General features: G+C 37.2%; 1 protein-coding gene and 1 long non-coding RNA gene across 5 annotated transcripts in view; one reads left to right on the plus strand and one right to left on the minus strand.

Moving 5' to 3' along the window:
- The window catches only part of LOC114291566 (sterol 3-beta-glucosyltransferase UGT80A2), a 35,540-nt gene extending 17,082 nt beyond the window's left edge, over window positions 1-18,458 (plus strand). For all 4 annotated transcript variants that reach the window (XM_028235409.2, XM_082883443.1, XM_082883442.1 and 1 more), the window contains 10 exons: window positions 6,984-7,154; window positions 8,328-8,391; window positions 8,630-8,687; window positions 8,813-8,987; window positions 11,289-11,419; window positions 12,328-12,430; window positions 12,563-12,639; window positions 16,866-16,913; window positions 17,334-17,483; window positions 17,984-18,458. In XM_028235409.2, the coding sequence (XP_028091210.2) occupies window positions 6,984-7,154; window positions 8,328-8,391; window positions 8,630-8,687; window positions 8,813-8,987; window positions 11,289-11,419; window positions 12,328-12,430; window positions 12,563-12,639; window positions 16,866-16,913; window positions 17,334-17,483; window positions 17,984-18,166 (1,160 nt within the window). In that variant the 3' untranslated portion in view covers window positions 18,167-18,458. The remainder of the gene's footprint in view (window positions 1-6,983; window positions 7,155-8,327; window positions 8,392-8,629; window positions 8,688-8,812; window positions 8,988-11,288; window positions 11,420-12,327; window positions 12,431-12,562; window positions 12,640-16,865; window positions 16,914-17,333; window positions 17,484-17,983) is intronic.
- Window positions 1,251-1,626, minus strand: LOC145797110 (uncharacterized). Its single transcript, XR_014338198.1, has 2 exons — window positions 1,488-1,626; window positions 1,251-1,394 (listed from the first exon to the last, which is right to left on the minus strand). It is a non-coding gene; the product is annotated as an uncharacterized LOC145797110 (long non-coding RNA).
- Window positions 18,459-18,680: the final 222 nt, after the last annotated feature.

An 18,680-nucleotide genomic window follows, 5' to 3' on the forward strand; every position in this document is an offset into this window, starting at 1 on the left:
AGACAATGTTGTGACAGTTTACGGAGTCTTGCTGGACCCTTGTAGAAACTAACCGGAATCAATGTCGGAACAGTTTACAGAGTCTTGTCGGATCCTTGTAGAAACTAACCGGAATCTATGTCGGGACAGTTTACAGAGTCTTGTCGGACCCATAAAGGAGCTAACCGGAATCAATGTCGGGACAGTTTACAGAGTCTTGTCGGACCCATAAAAAAAAATACACTGTATGATGGTGTATATAGGCTGTCCAAATATATAGATATATGGATATATATAGTGAGCCCTCAAAAGTCGCGCCCTCAAAAGGCGCGCCCACTTTATCAAAAGATGTGCCATCAAAAGGCGTGCCCAATTCATCAAAAGGTGTGCCGGACATGATGGCGAGGCACGTGGGCGCCTTGGCTTGCGTGCCCGTTTGTCGGCTGGTGATAAGAGGCGCGCGATGCGCGTGGCTGCCTCGGCTATAAGACAGAGGCTGAGGCTGAGGCAGAGAAAAGCTGCGAAAAACCTCGGAAAAAACAAAAACTCTTCTTCGTTTTGCTGAGAGAGATAGTCCGTAACACTCTGTTGTCTGAGAGAGATTTCTGAGAGAGATACTCTGTAATATTCTGTGGCCCAGAAAATGGCTTCATCTTCCCGGAGTCTGCTCACTCTCTTTCCCGACCTCAATGAGTCAACAAGAGAGACAACTGGTGCGGTGGCACTGGAACCTCAACCAAGCGCACCAGGGTTTGCTCCGTTGAACTTTCCGATGCGGTCGGTGGAGCAAAAAATGGCAGTGCAGTCGGATGTGGAGGCCAATCAGTATACTTTGAAGGCATGTGTGGAAAGCATGACGGCGGTCACAAACTTGTCGAACCGGCTGCAGAGTAGGACAAATGAGGTGCAGCATTTAAACTCCCAGCTGGCTCTGCTCCAACGCATGTATAAGGATGCGCGAGCAGAGATAAGCGTGCTAAGGGCAGAAAACAAGGAGCTGAAGCGGAAGGCCACCGTGATGTTCCGTTTTGGAGGTCCTCCATATGCTGTAGTGGAGGAGCAGGGAGGAGGCAACTTGCTTGGTGGTTTAGGAAGCACGGAGGCAACACCGTCAAGGGCCGCCCAGGACGGAGGCAAGAAGAAGAGACCGGCGGCAGAGTAGAGAAAAATCCCACTGTGGGTGTTGTTTGTTTGTGTTTTTTTTTTTTTTTTTTTTTTTTTTTTTTGTGTGTGTGTGTGTGTAAATTTGTGATCGGGGTGGATCCCTGAGATGAATAAAATATGATGTACTTTTTTCTTCACTCAAATTCATCAATGTGAAACACGTCAAAGTTCAGCCAGAAAAATCGCGTCATGGAGAAAATGCAGCTCACCGATTCAGCCCAAAATGCGTCTTGATGCCCATGCATTGGTTCCTGAGTTATTTGGCATTTGGAACTTGCAGTGAACTCTTGAAGGTCTTCAGATGATAATTTTAAATCACCACTAATAAAAAAGAAATGTATTACCTTCGACTCCCGTAAGCTGTAGATGAAGGGTTTGATGCCAAACAACCTACCAGACAGCAGGCCACTGCACCTTGTGAGAAATTATAGCAATCTGTTAAACCAAAGTCAGTGATCTGCAAAAGCAACCAACATCGTTCTCAAGTTGACTGCCCTCTCTTCAAATCCCACCCTTTTTCCAGATCTTTTTGAATCCACTGCAAGTATTGTCCATGATCTGAGTACGAACTTGTTCCGAATTCATTGTGTTCTGCTGAAGTAATCGAGATAAGAAGCTAAAGTTCTCCTCTCCTCTTGTTTCTCTTTGGTTTTGGAGGCTGTAGAACCACCTTGATTGCAATATCAAAGACAGCCTTCACATTCTGCTGCGTCTTGGAGCTGCACTCTACATATGCCACGGCTCCTATTTGCTTCTTTAGTTCTTCACCCTGTGCTGTAGCAATTGTACATGCACCGGGATAATCAATCTGGAATTGCTTGTCTTCTCTCAAATCAAGTTTGGTCCCCACTAGAACAATGGGCACTGATGGAGCATAATGTCTTAGCTCAGGGACCCATTTCTTTGATATATTCTCAAAGCTAGGCCTACTTATTAGAGAAAAGGCAAGGAGGAAAACATCAGCTCCTCTATAACTAAGAGGCCTCAGTCTGTTATAGTCTTCTTGACCAGCAGTATCCCAGAGATGCCTGGCAATATGGAATTCAAAAGAGGCCAATTCCAGCAGCAGCAGGGGTCACAGGGAAGAGAGACTTGTAGCAACTGGTGGGCTGTGATGTTGTGGGCATTTGTGGTGGTGGTGAAGATGGATGAAGGTATGTGTAGAAAATTCTAGCGGACTAGGTTGAGGTCCGGCGGGCGGCCAAGGCGAGGTTGCCGCCCGCCGGTGAAGCGAAAAATACTAAGTTTTTAACCTAGCTCTGATACCATGTAGAAATTTAATGTATAAAGAGAAATGATTGTATTATTGATTGATGTAATGTTGATGTATTACAAGATTGATTAATTACAATTCCTATACAATCTATATATAGAAGAAAATGTGGTAGTAGGTGTAGTGGAGGTGATAGTGGGTTAGGTGAAGTGGAGTGTGTGGTGAAGTGGAGATAGGTGAAGTGGAGTGAGTAGTGGAGTAGGTGAAGGTAAAGATGGGAAATTCTAACAGCTTTTGTGCAGAATGAGGAGAGTCGCTACTCTACGATGCTTCCTTCTACTACTCCTGATCGCTCGGTCTTGGTTTCTGCACCCCCTCGCGATGGAGACCGTGTGACTCGTGGTTCTCATTCTTCCTCTAAGAAGGATAATCTTTTCTGTGACTATTGCCGTCGACCTTGCCACACACGAGAGACCTGTTGGAAGCTGCATGGGACTCCTTCTGGTGGCTGAAGAGACCGTCCTGGTACTCGAGGGGGTAGGTCTGGTCAGTCTAGAGGCCGAGGAGCCAATGCTTGGGCACATTTTTCAGACACTGTTAAGCCACCATCTTCTTCTCCAGTTTTCTCCCCTGCTGCTGATGTTTTGGGGTTATCTGCCTCAGATTTTGAGATTGCTCTTCACCACTTGTTGGACCGTCGAGCCTCCATTTCTGTTACAGGTGCACTCTCTTCTTCTTTTGCCAATTCAAGTAACTTGGCTTCCTCTCTGTGTGTATTGCTCTCTCATACGACTGTACCATGGATTATTGATTCTAGTGCTTCCGACCATATGTCTGGCTCCTCTAATTTATTTTCAGAGTAAAACCCCTCATCAGGTCAGGAAAAAGTGCATATTGCTGATGGTACTATATCATCAGTGTTCGAGAAAGGTTTAATTTATGCTACCTTTTCCCTCCCTTTGTCCTCTGTCCTCTATATTCTTACTTTTGGTGTTAATCTTTTATCTTTGAGTCGTATTACCTGTGACTTAAATTGTAGCGTGACGTTTTTTCCTGATCATTGTCTTTTTCAGGACCTCATCACGAGGAAAAGGATTGGCAGTGGTAGAGAGAAACATGGTCTCTACATTCTGGATCAGACCAACAAGCTAGCTCACTCATCTATTCAGTTACCATCCACCAAAGAAGACATTTAGCTGTGGCACCGTCGCTTAGGACATCCCTCTTTTTTATTACTTAAGCATTTATTTCCTTCTTTTTTTGAGAAAAATAATGTGTCAGAGTTTCAATGTGAGTCTTGTCAACTTGGAAAACAACACAGAGCCTCTTTTGCTCCTTCTATTAATAAAAGTTTAGTTCTATTTTCTTTAATTCATTCTGATGTATGGAGTCCATCCCGTTTTGTGTCTTTGACCGGTAAAAAATGGTTTGTTACCTTCATCAATGATTATTCCAGGGCCACTTGGGTCTATTTGATAAAAAATAAAAGTGATGTGTTTTCTGTGTTTCAAAACTTCCATAAAATGGTCTGTACTCAGTTTGGGGCGGTTGTCAGAATTTTACATTTTGATAATTTGGGGGGGGGGGGGGAATATATTCACTTTGGTCTTGCCACTTTCTTAGCCACTCATGGCATTATTCACCAGACTTCATGTATCCCTCAACAAAATGATATTGCACAATGCAAAAACCGCCATCTCCTTGATGTCGCCCATTGTCTATCCTTTGAGATGTGGGTTCCTCGATCCTATTGGGGGGATGCGATTCTCACTGCCGCTTATTTGATTAATCGTCTTCCTACCCAAGTTCTTCAAAAACAAACACCTCTTCAAGTTTTGTTCGGATCTACCCCTTCCGGATTCTCCATTCTTCCTAAAACTTTTGGCTGTGTTTGCTTTGTTCATAATCATTGACCCACTCATGGTAAATTGGATCCCAAGTCTCTTAAGTGTGTTTTTCTGGGTTATTCTGCCACCAAAAAGGGTTATAAGTGTTATCATCCTTCCACTCACAAATGGTTTGTCCTTGGAGTCTTAGCCCTATTTTCCGACCCCCCCAGTATCACAGTCATCCCTTCAGGGGGAGCCTTGGTGTGAAGAGATTGTTGTTCCTGTTAAACAGATAGAGGATGATGAGCCAGCAGTTGTTGAGGAAATGGAAGCAGGCCAAGTTTATATCATGGACAAGGATAAACAACAAGTCACCTGGATACAAGAGACTACTTTTCTTCCTCTACTGCCAACTTCTTCTCCGGATGAGTGTCCAGAATCACCCACCTCTATTAAGAGTCCATGTAATTCTGATTCTAGTGCTTTTATTCCTGCTTTTTTAGATCTTGATGTTCTCATTGCTAATAGGAAGGGGGTTAGGTCATGTACTCAGCATCCTATTAGTAATTATGTCTTTTATTCTCATTTGTCTTCCTCATATAAAGCTTTTCTGTCTAAAGTGTCTTCTGTAAGTCTACCTACCAATTTTAGGATGCTCTTTCTATTCCTGAATGGAAACATGCCATGATGGAAGAGATGAGAACTTTCAGCAAGAGTGGCACTTGGGAGTTAGTAGAGTTACCTAGAGGCAAAAATCTAGTTGGGTGTAAGTGGGTGTACACGGTAAAACATCAAGCAGATGGTTCCATAGAACGATACAAAGCAAGACTGGTTGCTAAGGACTTCACTCAGACTTATGGGATGGATTAGCAAGAGACATTTGCACCGGTTACTAAGATGAATTTTGTGAGAATTTTACTCTCTTGCTGCAAATTTGGATTAGCCCCTTCATCAATTTGATGTGAAGAATGCCTTTCTTCATGGAGATCTAGTAGAATAAGTCTATATGGATATTCCTCCTGGTTTTACAGATGCTAAGTCCAATGGTAAAGTATGTAGGCTCCGAAAGTCACTTTATGGGCTAAAGCAGTCTCCTAGGGCTTGGTTTGAAAGGTTTACTCAAGCTATGCTGAAATATAGGTTCAAGTAAAGTCAAGCTGATCACACCTTGTTTGTGAAACACTCCTTACATGGTAAGACCATAGCTCTTATTGTCTATGTTGATGATATTGTTCTGATAGGAGATGATGTTGAGGAGATTCCTCATTTGAAAGAATACTTAGCCAAAGAGTTTGAAATCAAAGACTTTGGCTATTTGCAGTACTTTTTGGGCATTGAAGTAGCTCGGTCCAAGGATGGCAGCATCATATGCCAGAGGAAGTATGTACTTGACTTGCTAAAGGAAACTGAAATGCTTGGTGGTAGGCCATGTGATACACCTTTAGAACCGGGTCAGAAACTGAGTGAGGATCAAGAGAGAGATCCAGTGGACAGGGGGAGATACTAGAGACTAGTGGGCAAGCTCATATACTTGTCCCACTCACGTCCAGACATTGCCATCGTCGTGAGCATAGTGAGCCAGTTTATGCATGCTCCTAGAACTTCCCACTTGGAGGTTGTTATGAGAATCCTGAGATACCTGAAGTCTTCTTTTGGAAAGGGTCTCTATTTCTCAAAACATAGCCATCTCAGTGTGGAGGCATTTACTGATGCAGATTAGGCTGGATCAGTCACTGACAGACGATCAACTTCCAGATACTGCACATTTGTGGGTGTCAACCTAGTTATATGGCGAAGTAAGAAACAGAATGTGGTGGCTAGATCTAATGCTGAGACAAAATTTAGGGCTATGGCTCAGGGTGTATGTGAGTTACTATGGATTAAACTATTGTTCGGAGACTTGGGAATCTATCAGATTGACTCCATGCGACTATACTGTGACAACAAGGCCGCAATCAATATAGCTCATAATCCAGTTCAGCATGATAAAACTAAGCATGTGGAGATTGATATGCACTTCATCAAGGGAAAACTCACTAGTGGCACCATATATATGCCATTTGTGAAGACTGGGAACCAACTAGCTGATGTTCTCACCACGGGACTAGGGACCAAATCCTTTCATGGCATTCTCAACAAGCTGGGCATGAGAGATATCTTTGCACTAGCTTGAGGAGGAGTGTTAGAGTAGGAAATATTAGAATAGGAAATAATTGGTTGTATTCTTATTCATTCCTTTTTTGATTACTCAGACCATACTTGTAATTGCTCAATTATCAATATAAAAGGGAATGAAGTCTAACTCATTTCCTAACTCTTTCTCTTCTTTAAAACTACACATTCTTGATCTCCTTGATCTGAGAGATTGGCTTGTAAAGATAATCATTTCAGAACTTGATTTATTAGATATGGAGTTTTTAGTTTCAGCTTTTTGTATGGAATTTATAGCTCTTATATTTTGCTTGCAATGAGCTGCTTAAATTTATGGGCTTTTCGAAATGAATGGATCTTCTCCATTATACTTATCGATAAGAGAAACATTATTGAATAGAAAACCTTGTCTAGAGGTATTAGAGGGTGGGTCCCTCCAGCAGGACTACTTCCATCTCCTTGAGTAACTAATGACCAATTAAAAAGTGGAAGCTTTTTTAAGAAGGTAAAAGTTGAAGTAGATTGCATTTTGAGTAAAAGTTGAAAGGAAGATGTAACAACAGATAACTAGACATGAAATCATCTGGTACTGCAACTCCAAGTGCCCCTTCAGTTATTTATTACTTTAATCTGTATTCTTTGTGCAGACATGGTAAAAAATAAAGGGTTCTTGCCATCTGGACCTTCAGAAATACCCATTCAGCGAAATCAAATAAAGGAAATCATATTCTCCTTACTTCCTGCATGCACGGATCCTGATCCGGATACTAGAGTTCCATTTAAAGTGGATGCAATAATTGCCAATCCCCCTGCATATGGTAACCTCTAATTACTTGTTTCATTTTTGTGTTACTGTCATGTCCCCTATAATGTCGACTTGAACCTTTTTATGTGCCTACTTAAACTATATTAACATATGATCAGGATGTAATAACACAGGTCAAATGGGCAGGATGTCTGATATGAAAAATATTAGATTACCAACAAAAAAAAGAGGGATTTTTTTTTTTAAGGTTTTAGTTTGAGTTTGAATATCATATTATTGATTCTTTTATGTTATATAGTTTTTGGAAATAATAAGAAAGGGGAAGGGAGCCTATATGGCATCAATGTGAATGTCGAAAAATATGGATGCTACTAGCCAATCTTGTATACAACTGAAACCTTTGGAGTAAGAGGTAGGTATATTTCAAGAACGAAAACCTTTGACGGAACTTAGTGTTGTCAACTTAATGAACCACGAGATTTTGATGCAAATAATAACAAGGGTGAATTGGAAATTTTACACAGCCCATGTCAGACCTCGTGGAGTTAAATTTTGTTTATGTTTTACTAGGTTTTAAAAGTTGAGGGTTTTCTGGTAACTAGTAGATTTGTTAGACATGGGTGCAGACATAGTTCATTGGTCTTTTCTTTGGCAAGTTCTGTTATTGAATTTTATAAAAAAAATGGTCTTAGGCCTAGAAAAGTCTTTCCGAAGTTAAAGGTTGTAGTTCTTTAATTTGAAGTTTCAAGTCTTGGTAGTTGTAGGAAAAGTTCAATGGCCTATAATTACCTATGTAATCTATCTAATAATTCAATTGAGTTGAGTTTTGGAGAATTTGAGATTGTGTGTCCAAGCATAACCCTTTTGAAGGTGAAGCTGAAGACTAGGAATTCATAGGGTTTGATTTCTTTTCTAAACTTGGACTTGAACTTTTCTTTGTTGTTTTAACCTGCGTGCAGCCACATCTTAACCCTGAGAACAGTGTTGGTAAAAGCACTGATAGACATATGACATCTATAAGCTGTTATTCCTTAACAACGATAATATAAGTTCACAATGCTAAATTCCTTTTTAATGTAGACTTATAACATCTATAAGCTGTTATTTCTTGTTATAGTTTTTGTTTTTTGTTTTTCTTGTGCTGAATAATCTGTCGGATTTTCATTATCTGAAGTGTTGATAAAATATTTCAACTGATTCCTCATGTGAAAAAACACTTCTTCAGGACATACGCATGTTGCAGAGGCACTAAATGTACCACTCCATATATTTTTCACAATGCCATGGACGTAAGCTTTTTACTCTTTTTTTTTTTTTTTTTGGGTGGGGAGGGGGAGTTGGTTTAATGCTTAAAATGTTAATTTGAGAAATCTGTACTGTTGTTTTAAGTTTCCTACTTATTCCAGCATCGTAAATTAATCTCTGTATAATTTTAGGCATACATCCTGTGCACTATTGAGTTAAGTAGGCATGTTTATTTAGTAACTCATTATTTTCCCCCTTACACTTAACCATTTTTTTTTCCAGGCCTACCAGCGAGTTTCCACATCCTTTTTCTCGTGTTAAACAACAAGTTGGATATAGAGTAAGCCTTTTCTTCTACAATTGTTTTTTTTTTTTTTGTTGCATTTATGTGGGTCTCAATTAATTTCAAAAGAATGCTTCTATTATTTGTTTCCATTTCTAAATGAAGATTAATGTTTTTTGCAGCTATCATATCAAATTGTTGATGCACTAATTTGGCTTGGAATACGGGACCTAATAAATGAGTTTAGGAAGAAAAAATTGAAGCTAAGACCTGTGACATATTTAAGCGGTTCTTATAGTTCTCCAGATGTGCCTTATGGATATCTTTGGTGTCCTCATCTTGTTCCCAAACCGAAAGGTCATTTCCCTGTTATCCATTATATTGCTGTTTATTGAAGAGGTAATGTAGTGTCAAGTCTGCACATGTATTTGGACTTATTTATTAGTTTCTGTCCGTTGGCAAATTTCAGGAGTTGTTTTTGCTACATTTGATGCTAGAGATACTTTGGTATACTAATAGTTGCTATTTTTTTCTTTTAGCTCATATTATTTTTGTTCTTTTTCTTTTTTCTTTCTTTTTTTCTAAAAAAATTTAATTAAATATATCTTCCATGTTTGTTGCTTCTTCTTCTTCTACTACTGCTGTTACTACCACTACTACTACCTTTGTAAGTTTGTAACCTAATAGTCAACCAGTTCTGAATGCAAAATGTTTCATTCTACATTTATTAATGTTGTTATGTGAGAACATGTTACATATTGATAGATCAAGCTTCATTGGTAAAAAGAACTGAACAAAAAGCTGCTTATGATTAGCTTTATGGTTTGGTTGGGAAAAGGAAAGCGTGTGGATAGAGTTCTATAATAGGTAGTGGAAAGGTTTTGAGGTTAGTAGATGAAGTGGGGTTGAAATTAGATCAGATTTTTGAAGTGGCAAGTTGTTGGAAATTTTGGAGAACGTTTATAATTGATTTTTGAGATGGATTTGAAAGTCAAAAGGTAAGGGAAGGAGTTAGGACCATTGAATATTTGATAAACTGGGATTTTCGGGCTGAAATAGGGTCTCTTTGAGGGTGTTGAATAGTAACAGGGGAATTATTAAGTTCACTTTTTTTCTTTTTTCTTTTTTTAAACCCTCAAAGTAGAAAAAAGGGCTCACCCTCACAAGGGTTGAGCAAAATGACACAAACACACTTTCAAGTTCTCATATACATTCATATGTACAAGTTTCTGCGATTCTCCTACTAAAAATAAGAAATCAAATAAGGAAATAAGAAACTTTGGCAGGAAAGTAATATTGACCACATATAAGATGTTAAAACGTAACTTCGTAATCAGCTCCATGATGCAGCACCTATAAATTTAATTCAAGTTTATTTAGCTGTTATGGTTTGATTTAGTGAGAAAAATGGCCAAGGGTTGTTTTAGGGGTTGGTTACTGAAGAGAAAAAGTTTTTGATGGAAAAATTAAGGCTGTTCAGGAGCATTGAGCGGTAACTTGTGGACAGTATATTGATATTTCAGGGTTTCAAAGGGGCTAGGCTTTAAATTATCTAGAGGGAGAGGACTGACCTTGCTGAATAGGGTTTATTACGAACAAAAGAAAGCTTGAACAGATCAGCTGATTGAAGATTAAGTGAACAAATTTCAAAAGAAAAGAAGATGAAGAAGAAGAAACTAGGAATTACTCCTAGAATCCCATAGCCATTTAAACGTAAGGTTAGGGTTGCATTGCACAATCCATAGAAGAGCTTCAAAAGCTTCACAAAATTCTTCAGAATATATCTGATGTAGGACACAGCTGGATTTTGAAAGCAGAGGTTATTTGACGGCCAACACAGTGAGTAATTTAGGGTTTTAAGGGTTAAATTGAAGGCTAATAGATAGGGGAAAGGATTAGGGTTGGTCTGGGGGTGATTGGATAGGGTTTTGAGGTTGAAAAGTGTACTTTTAGAGGGCTGTGAATTGTAATCCGAGAATAGTAAATTGAAACAAAGAAAAAGAAAGAAGATAGGTTTAAGAATCACTCCTAGAATTACCTAGGTATCACACCAGGGTTTGATTGCATCACACAATCCATAAAGACGTTTCAAAAGCTCTTGAAATTCTCTAAAATATTAACACAAATTATAAGTATTACACGGCTTTATATAAAATTAGTAGATTTCCTAAACCAACTATATAACCAAAAAAAGAAACTACTACAATATCTTTGACTTCCAAAACTAATCTAAAACCAAATAAGAAACAAAACAAAGACTAATTAAATAACTTATCCCACAAGATGACCCATAGGCAACAAATACAACTCATATTCAGAAATTCTGCAAATTACCAAAATACTCCTAACCCATAAAATATAAAAATAATCATAAAATAAGATTTTAATAACACTAGAAACATAATTATATAAGATTCTCATATTCTCTTTGAAATCATGCCAATATCCAAATATCATCACTTCTTTGAATTTAGTCTTCCTCAAGCTTCTTATACTCTGCATCAAAATTGAATTAGAGGCATTAGAATGATTTATATAGAACTTGGAGATATCCTACACTAACTGAAGCTTGGAAAAGAAACTACTAAAATTTGATAAATTACTAAACTTTGTTGTAAGAATTGCATTTTAATGTATAGTTTTTTCCTCGGCCTGCAGATTGGGGACCTAAGATTGATGTGGTTGGGTTTTGTTTCCTAGACCTTGCCGCAAATTATGTACCTCCAGATTCACTTGTGCAATGGTTGGAAAATGGTAGAGCGCCCATCTACATTGGATTCGGTAGCCTTGTGAGTTTCATCCAGAGCTCATTCTTCCTATAATTAGTATTTTCAGAAAATTGGAGGGACCTCTCTTGAGGTTCTGGATTTTGGCATTATGTTTGATTTGGAGTTTTAAAAAATAGTTTTTTTGAATTTTCAATCTGTATTTTTTATTTTTAGAGAATTTTTTTAACATTTTAATCATTTTTTTTTTTTAACTTTTTAGATCCACTTAATCTAGATACACTCGAAATTTTTTTAAAAAATTTAAAAAATCATTGTATACAACAAAATACAAGAATGGACTGAATTTTTTGTATTTTGTTTTTTTTTGTATTCAATGATTTTTTTAAAGATCAAAGGGAGATTGTTGGAGCACATGTGAAAGTAGAGTCTCATATAAGATAAAGAGTAAAAGGCAATGGGTCTTAATATTCATTGGATGGGCTCTCTACTTACAAGCTTAAGTTTTTAAGTGAGTATGAGTTCCAAATAATGTATGTTGGGCCCTAGTGTTGCAAGTGTAGACTCTAGAGTTTCTCCCACACAGATTGGGCTTGTATTGTTGTGCGTTCGTGGGCTCCCTGATTCTCCAACAAAACCAACTTCCACATATCATTCTTGCTCAAAGCTTTTACTTCTTCTACCATAGCCTATTTGCATTGATCATTAGCTTCCTTCTAACCCTACAGAGTACACACATGGGACAAGGACAAAACAAAGGCACAATATGAAGGAGACAATGAATCATAGGGAACAAATTTAGATACAGGGTGTTGAATACTAGTCTTAACCTCTTTTCTAAGAGCAATGGGAAGATTGGAATCATCACCACCTATTGAAACTAGTTGGTGGGCAAGGATTATCAACAGCAGCAGTAGTAGATATATATTTTTGTTATCTGTATTTATGTCTACTTTTTTAACTTGTTACAGCCTGTTCAAGAACCAGAGGAAATGACCAACATAATTGTTAAGGCTCTTCAATTGACTGGTCAAAGAGGCATCATTAACAAAGGCTGGGGTGGCCTAGGGAACTGTAAGTTTGGGTTCCTTGCGTTCGTTTACTATGTAGTTTTATGTCACCAAGTTATCTGCTTCCTAGAATTTTGCATATGTAGCTGTTAAAGTTACATGAATAGATGGTATGTATTTAATTTTCTTTTATCAGTGGCAGAACCAAAGGACTTTGTGTACTTATTGGACAATTGCCCTCATGACTGGTTATTCTTACAATGTGCTGCTGTGGTAAGACTTCAATAGTTTTCTCATTGATTTATGTCAAGTTAAAATGATACAGTATTAGTGTCCTCCTGATTTCATGTGGTTGCTTAGATTACATGAATACAGCATAGACAATCAACAGTTATATTAAGGTGATGGTACAATTTTTTTTTTCCCCCCTTTTTCTCAAAAGGGTTGAATATTTTAGAAAACAATACTGGTTGTTCTGATGAGGGGAGGACATGAATGCTTTTGACTCATTGCCATCATCAGCACAGCTGCTGCCCTCCGCCACCCAGTCTTTAAGTTCCTATTCTGTTTGTCAACTTTGGGTAATAAACAAACAGTTCAGAAAATAAAAACAGAAAAATCATGCTTCCAATGCATGGTTTTTCTTTTTCCATGCCGGAATTATGAGTGCTTCGATATGGCTCAAAGGTATTAACAAAGAGGATGTTTCATGTGTACCTTTGATGATTTATAAGCCCTAGAGCATAGCAAAAATTGGTCCTTTGTTTGCTACTTTTCTTCCCACAACCTGTTTCATTTTGGTTTTTTTGCTATGGGAAGACTGACAAATTAGATTCATAGCGAGCTCTGAAGCACTGACAATTCAAAGCAAGTGCCGTAGCCGTGTCAGACACGTGGACACAACAAGAACACGCTGACACAGTAGGGATATGTATGGGACACACTGGGTTGCATGTCCCTCTTATTTAATTAATCTATTTTCAAGGGACACCGGGGACACGTGGGGGACACTTTGGGGACAAGCTAGGGACTTGGCTCGATGCTCGCCTCACCTTGAGGCTAAGGTAAAACGCATCAATGCTTTGATTTTTAGGCTTTACTCCCCAAAAGTTTATACATGATATTCCTAGGTGCACCTTGTATGCCTTCTGCACATAAGCATATGAGAAATATGCATATGAAGAGGTTGCCTTAGGCTTTTGTTAAACTTAGTCTAGTAGATTGATTAAATATAAAAAATAAAAAAGAACCCCATTTTGCGACTATAAAAAAAAAAAAAAAAAGTAAATGACCAATCAAGAAAAAACACAATTAATTCTCAAGTGAGAAGTTCAATCACTAAAACTAAGGATATCAATTTCACTTTCAGTAAAGCCAAACTTCATTTTTTGTAGCGAAATGTTTAATGCCTTGCGGAGAAAAATATCTACACCTTTATATTTAATTATTTGTTTATTTTTACTATTGTAAAATATTTAATTTATTCACTAAATATCAAAATTTAAAATTTGAAATGCTTATGCCTTGACGCCCTAAGGATTACGCCTCGCCTCATGAGGGGTAAAATGCCTCGAGTTACACATTTGCTTTTATAAACTTTGCTCAAAGGTCTTCTTTAGTGCAACTATTCTCCTATCACCTAAGGCATTAACAAAGAGGATGTTTCATGTGTGCCTTTGATGATTTGTAAGCCTTAGAGAATAGCAAAAATTGGTCCTTTGTTTGCTACTTTTCTTCCCGCAACCTGTTACATTCTGGCTTTTTGCTATGGAAAGACTGACAAATCAGATTCATAGAGAGCTATGAAGCACTAACAATTCAAAACAAGTGCCGTAGCCGTGTCGGACACGTGGACACGACAAGAACACACTGACACAGCAAGGACATGTATGGGACACGCTAGGTTGCGTGTCCCTCTTGTTTAATTAATTTATTTTCAAGGGACACTCCGGGGACACTTTGGGGACATGCCACCTTGTTTCCATCATTTTAATGAATGTTGGATGTTGAAAGTTTATTACTTTTTTCTTAAATTTAAATACTTCATTCATAAAAATATATAAACAATTAGTGTTAATTTAAAAGTTTTTTATAAAAATAAATATAGAATTAGTGTTATTTTTTGTTAATTTTGATTGTTTGTGGATGTAAATATTAATCTACATAACAAATAAAAATATATGAAAAAATATTGTATTGTCGGCTTCCCGGCGTGTCCGTGTCCCCATTTTTTTAAATCACCGTGTTTTGTGTCTTGTGTTCATATCCATGTCTGTGTCCGTGTCCGTGTCCGTGTCCGTGTCCGTGTCCGTGTCCGTGTCCGTGCTTCTTAGCAGTGAGTATACTTAGACTGCTACAAAACTTGAAGTGCGTTATGAGAAGATCAAATATTGCATAGTGGTTTCTCAGGCTAAGAGAAAGTTAGTGTTTAATTTCATATTTCTGTTGTGCATTCAGACACAATTTTTTGATTGATATTCAGATATAGATTTCATTTTATATCATAAACTCAGTCCTTTTAGGGGCGATTGCTTGGTAAATCAGTAAAAGCTTGCTGTCAAGTTTGCAAAGGTGTTTTTGAGGCAACCATTTTGTCTGAGAAAAAAGGAGGTTTAGCTCTGTACCTAGTCCACTTCTAACACCTGGACCAACAGGCCATAAGTTATCTCCATTGCCCCTGTAACCCTCGAAATCTCTTGAACTCTTTTGTTAGAGGATTATCTCTGTATACTACAGGTCAGTCACTACTTATGGACTTGGATATACCAGACATCACTTTTTTGGGTGAGACATCTTGGGATCTGGCTCCTTTCTAGGAGTCATCATAAGTTTTTCATGCCTGCATACCATGAAAGGCCCCACCTGTGTGTTAGGGTCCTACTCACTAAAACAATATTAGAAAGAGTATCCACCGTCATTTGTGAGGGATGATTATTTTTTGTTGTTTTGTCGGTGAAAAGAGAATCTAATTATGTAATTAAATTTTCTATTGTTGAAATTGAAATTTTTCATTGATAATTTTAAAATACTTGGAAGGTATTATGTTTAGACGAGTTGGATTTGAGAGACTTTTTCGCCTTGCTTCATTGATATCAGAGGTATTTTGTTTATGAGCCAAACTCAATAATTTGAGACTCCTTCCCCTTGTTTTATGTTGTCAATGTCAATTACTATTACATAATTTGGGTAATTTTAAATGGATTATTTATTTAGAGTTAACCAAGAATTTTTTGAAGCATTTAATCTGCATTAGGAGATGAGATGTGTAATGCATCTTAGTAGTATGGTGATCAATGTTGCATTGACTGTTCTAAATGTATGAGGTTCCTCTGTCAGGCAATCTACACTTGGCTAAAGGTAAGAGATATGTGTCCAACATGTTTAGAAGGACATTCACCTAGCGAGAAAATTTATTAATTCAAGTTTACCATAAAACAATGTATAAAAACTCATTATTATATATGAAATGATCCATGACACCTTATGATCATCCTTTTATCCTTGAAAATAAAAGAATTCCCATGTCCTTGGACATGGAAATTAGATGAATTGGACACATAGACATGCCCGTACTTGACACCTGCACCCGAGTCCATGTAACATAGATGGTGATAAATTTTAAAGTTGTAGTTAGTAGTGATGGTAGTAGCAATGTGATAAATTTTAAAGTTCTAATTTGTGATCAAACATGGAATTAAAAAAACAAAATTAGAAGTCTTACTAAACTATGTTGACTAATAATCTATTCTCAAAATTAAATAAATTTCCATCAATTGATATAGGCAATCAAGCAAAGATATTAAGTAATAATGTAGAGAGAATTTATTGTAACCAAAGGAATGAAATGGCATGTGGTGAAACTCGGCATCACAGTAATATATATCTTTTCCTTTTTCCTCTATTTTTTTGGGGGTGAAGTTTAGCTCCTTTCTGATGAAGTCCAGTCCAACATAATGTTTTGTTCATGATCAAACTTGAATATCTGAACATGTTTAGCAGTTGCATTGTTGTTCACCAAGTTGTAGATCATTTCCCTAATGCTTATCGTTGTGATACATTAACGCATTCAATTGAATTTTAAGTAAATTATTTAATACACAAATCTAAACTAGTGTTGTTAACAAATTGTTGAGGAAACTATACATATTGGATTCACTTATTTGCATTGGTTTACATTGTTGATGCTGTTTACTTTTGACTTACTCAGTTTTTTCTGTGAGAACCTATATATGTGAAAGACACATGCTGATTAACTTGTGAAAAAAAAAAGAAAAAAAGATCTTATTGAGGCAGGAATTAAAATCACATCATTGTAAGCTGTAAAGAGAAGCATTTACATTAGTACTTGATAGAAAGGGATATTGTAGAACAAATTTCATTTATTACTGTGGTTCAGTACTTCAATTACTCTTCTTTTTTTTCTTTTTTTTTTCTGAAATTTTGGTTGCCTTTGCTCCCACTATCAAATGCAGCATGACATTCTGTTGAGCTTTTTCCAGGTGCATCATGGGGGGGCAGGAACAACCGCTGCTGGTCTTAAAGCTGCGGTAACTAACTGTTCCTTCTGTGGGACTTAGGGTGTTTGGATGGATGTGGATTTGAAATGTATGGATTTGACATTAATCATTCGAGGATAAGAATTCAAATTTAGATTTGATGGTTTACTTATGAATTTCAAGATTGAATTAAATAGCTTTTATCATGATGGATTTGAAATAACTATATAAAAGTAGTTATTTGAAAGCATGCTAAGGATTCTCGTCTAGGTACAAAGATCCTACTAAAATACATGTCGTCTATCTCAATTTATCTTCTATAATTTTTCTGTTCACTAATAATAGCTAACTCTTCAATATTTTTAACCTCATCCCTCGATTTGAAATCCACATCTATCTAAACGAACCGTTATTGTCTTTTGATTATTTCCCTTGCTCATCTTGTGTGTGCATCTTTTCATTTGAATTCAGTGCCCAACAACTGTTGTTCCTTTCTTTGGGGACCAACCATTTTGGGGAGAGCGGGTTCATGCCAGGGGAATAGGTCCTCCACCCATCCCTATTGAGGAGTTCTCACTTGAAAAGTTAGTTAATGCAATACATTTCATGCAGGATCCTATGGTAATCATTCTCACTAGCATTTTTCTTGCTGTTATTATTGTTATATGTTAATGGTATGCAGCTTGTGCCCTTTTTGAACACTGATATTGTGTAGCTAGCTATCCATAAATGCGAAACTAACTACTTGGCCCCTGGAGAAATTGAAGTTGATAATTGGAAAATTCCAATGCTGCAATATTATTCTCAAGACGTAAAAAAATAAAAAGTGAAACTAATTTACAATAATGTTAGTGTTTTTGGATGTCACAAAACAAGGAATATCACTTAATTACTCGAAAACCCTTTTGTATTGTGAGGGGGTGACAAAAGTTCAGGAGACACAGACTCTTTTGAAATTTTTGAATTTAACATCAAGCTTGTGGGAGTGATGAGCATGTGCAGGTTTGTTACACATTTTCATGTTGTATGGTGGTCAGCATTTCAAGTGTCATAGTTTTGGTTGCTCATAGCATATTTGTTAACGGAAAAGTTGATAAAGGTAGCTTATGTTGTGTGTGCAGGTGAAACAATGTGCTGTCGAATTGGCAAAGGCCATGGAAAATGAGGATGGGGCATCAGGTGCAGTAAATTCCTTCTATAAACATTTTCCTCGTGAATGCCTTGAGCCTAAGCCTGATCCTCCATCGCGTCCTCGATCTAGTGCTTTTTCTATAAGGCGGTGTTTTGGTTGCTCTCAATTTTAAAGATCCAATTTCTGCATATGTTTCGTCAAAGGGAGGGGGGGAAAGAAAAGAAAAAGTAGTGTGCTGTCTTTCTTGAATATATGTATTCATCTGTATTTTGCTTTTTGTAGTAAAAGGTGAAGTCCGCTGCCTGAAAAAAAAAAAAAAAAAAAAAATATATATTTTTTTGTTCTCTCTTGGCTTACCCTCTGAGTTCATTGGTGGTTGTGTGAGTATGTTTTGTTTTTGTTTTTGTAATGACAAATATAAGATTTTGAGATATATTACCCTCTTTGCATCATTGTTTCGTCAATGGCTGGCTTGAACCCCGAGAAGTATGAAGTTAAACATCCTATTACCAGTAAAAGTTTAATTTCATGAAATGGATAAGAAATTAAGAAAACTAAGTGTGATAGTTTGTTTATTTTTTTTTTTTTTCTTCCTTTCGGAGAACAAGGAAAACAGTATTATTAAAAAAAACAAGCGTGATAGTTTGTTCAGCTCTTCAACATTTAGGATCCAAGTTTAGGTTTAG

This window comes from Camellia sinensis, chromosome 8 (genome assembly GCF_055761805.1).
Source record: "Camellia sinensis isolate YWXY chromosome 8, ASM5576180v1, whole genome shotgun sequence".
Lineage (NCBI taxonomy): Eukaryota > Viridiplantae > Streptophyta > Magnoliopsida > Ericales > Theaceae > Camellia > Camellia sinensis.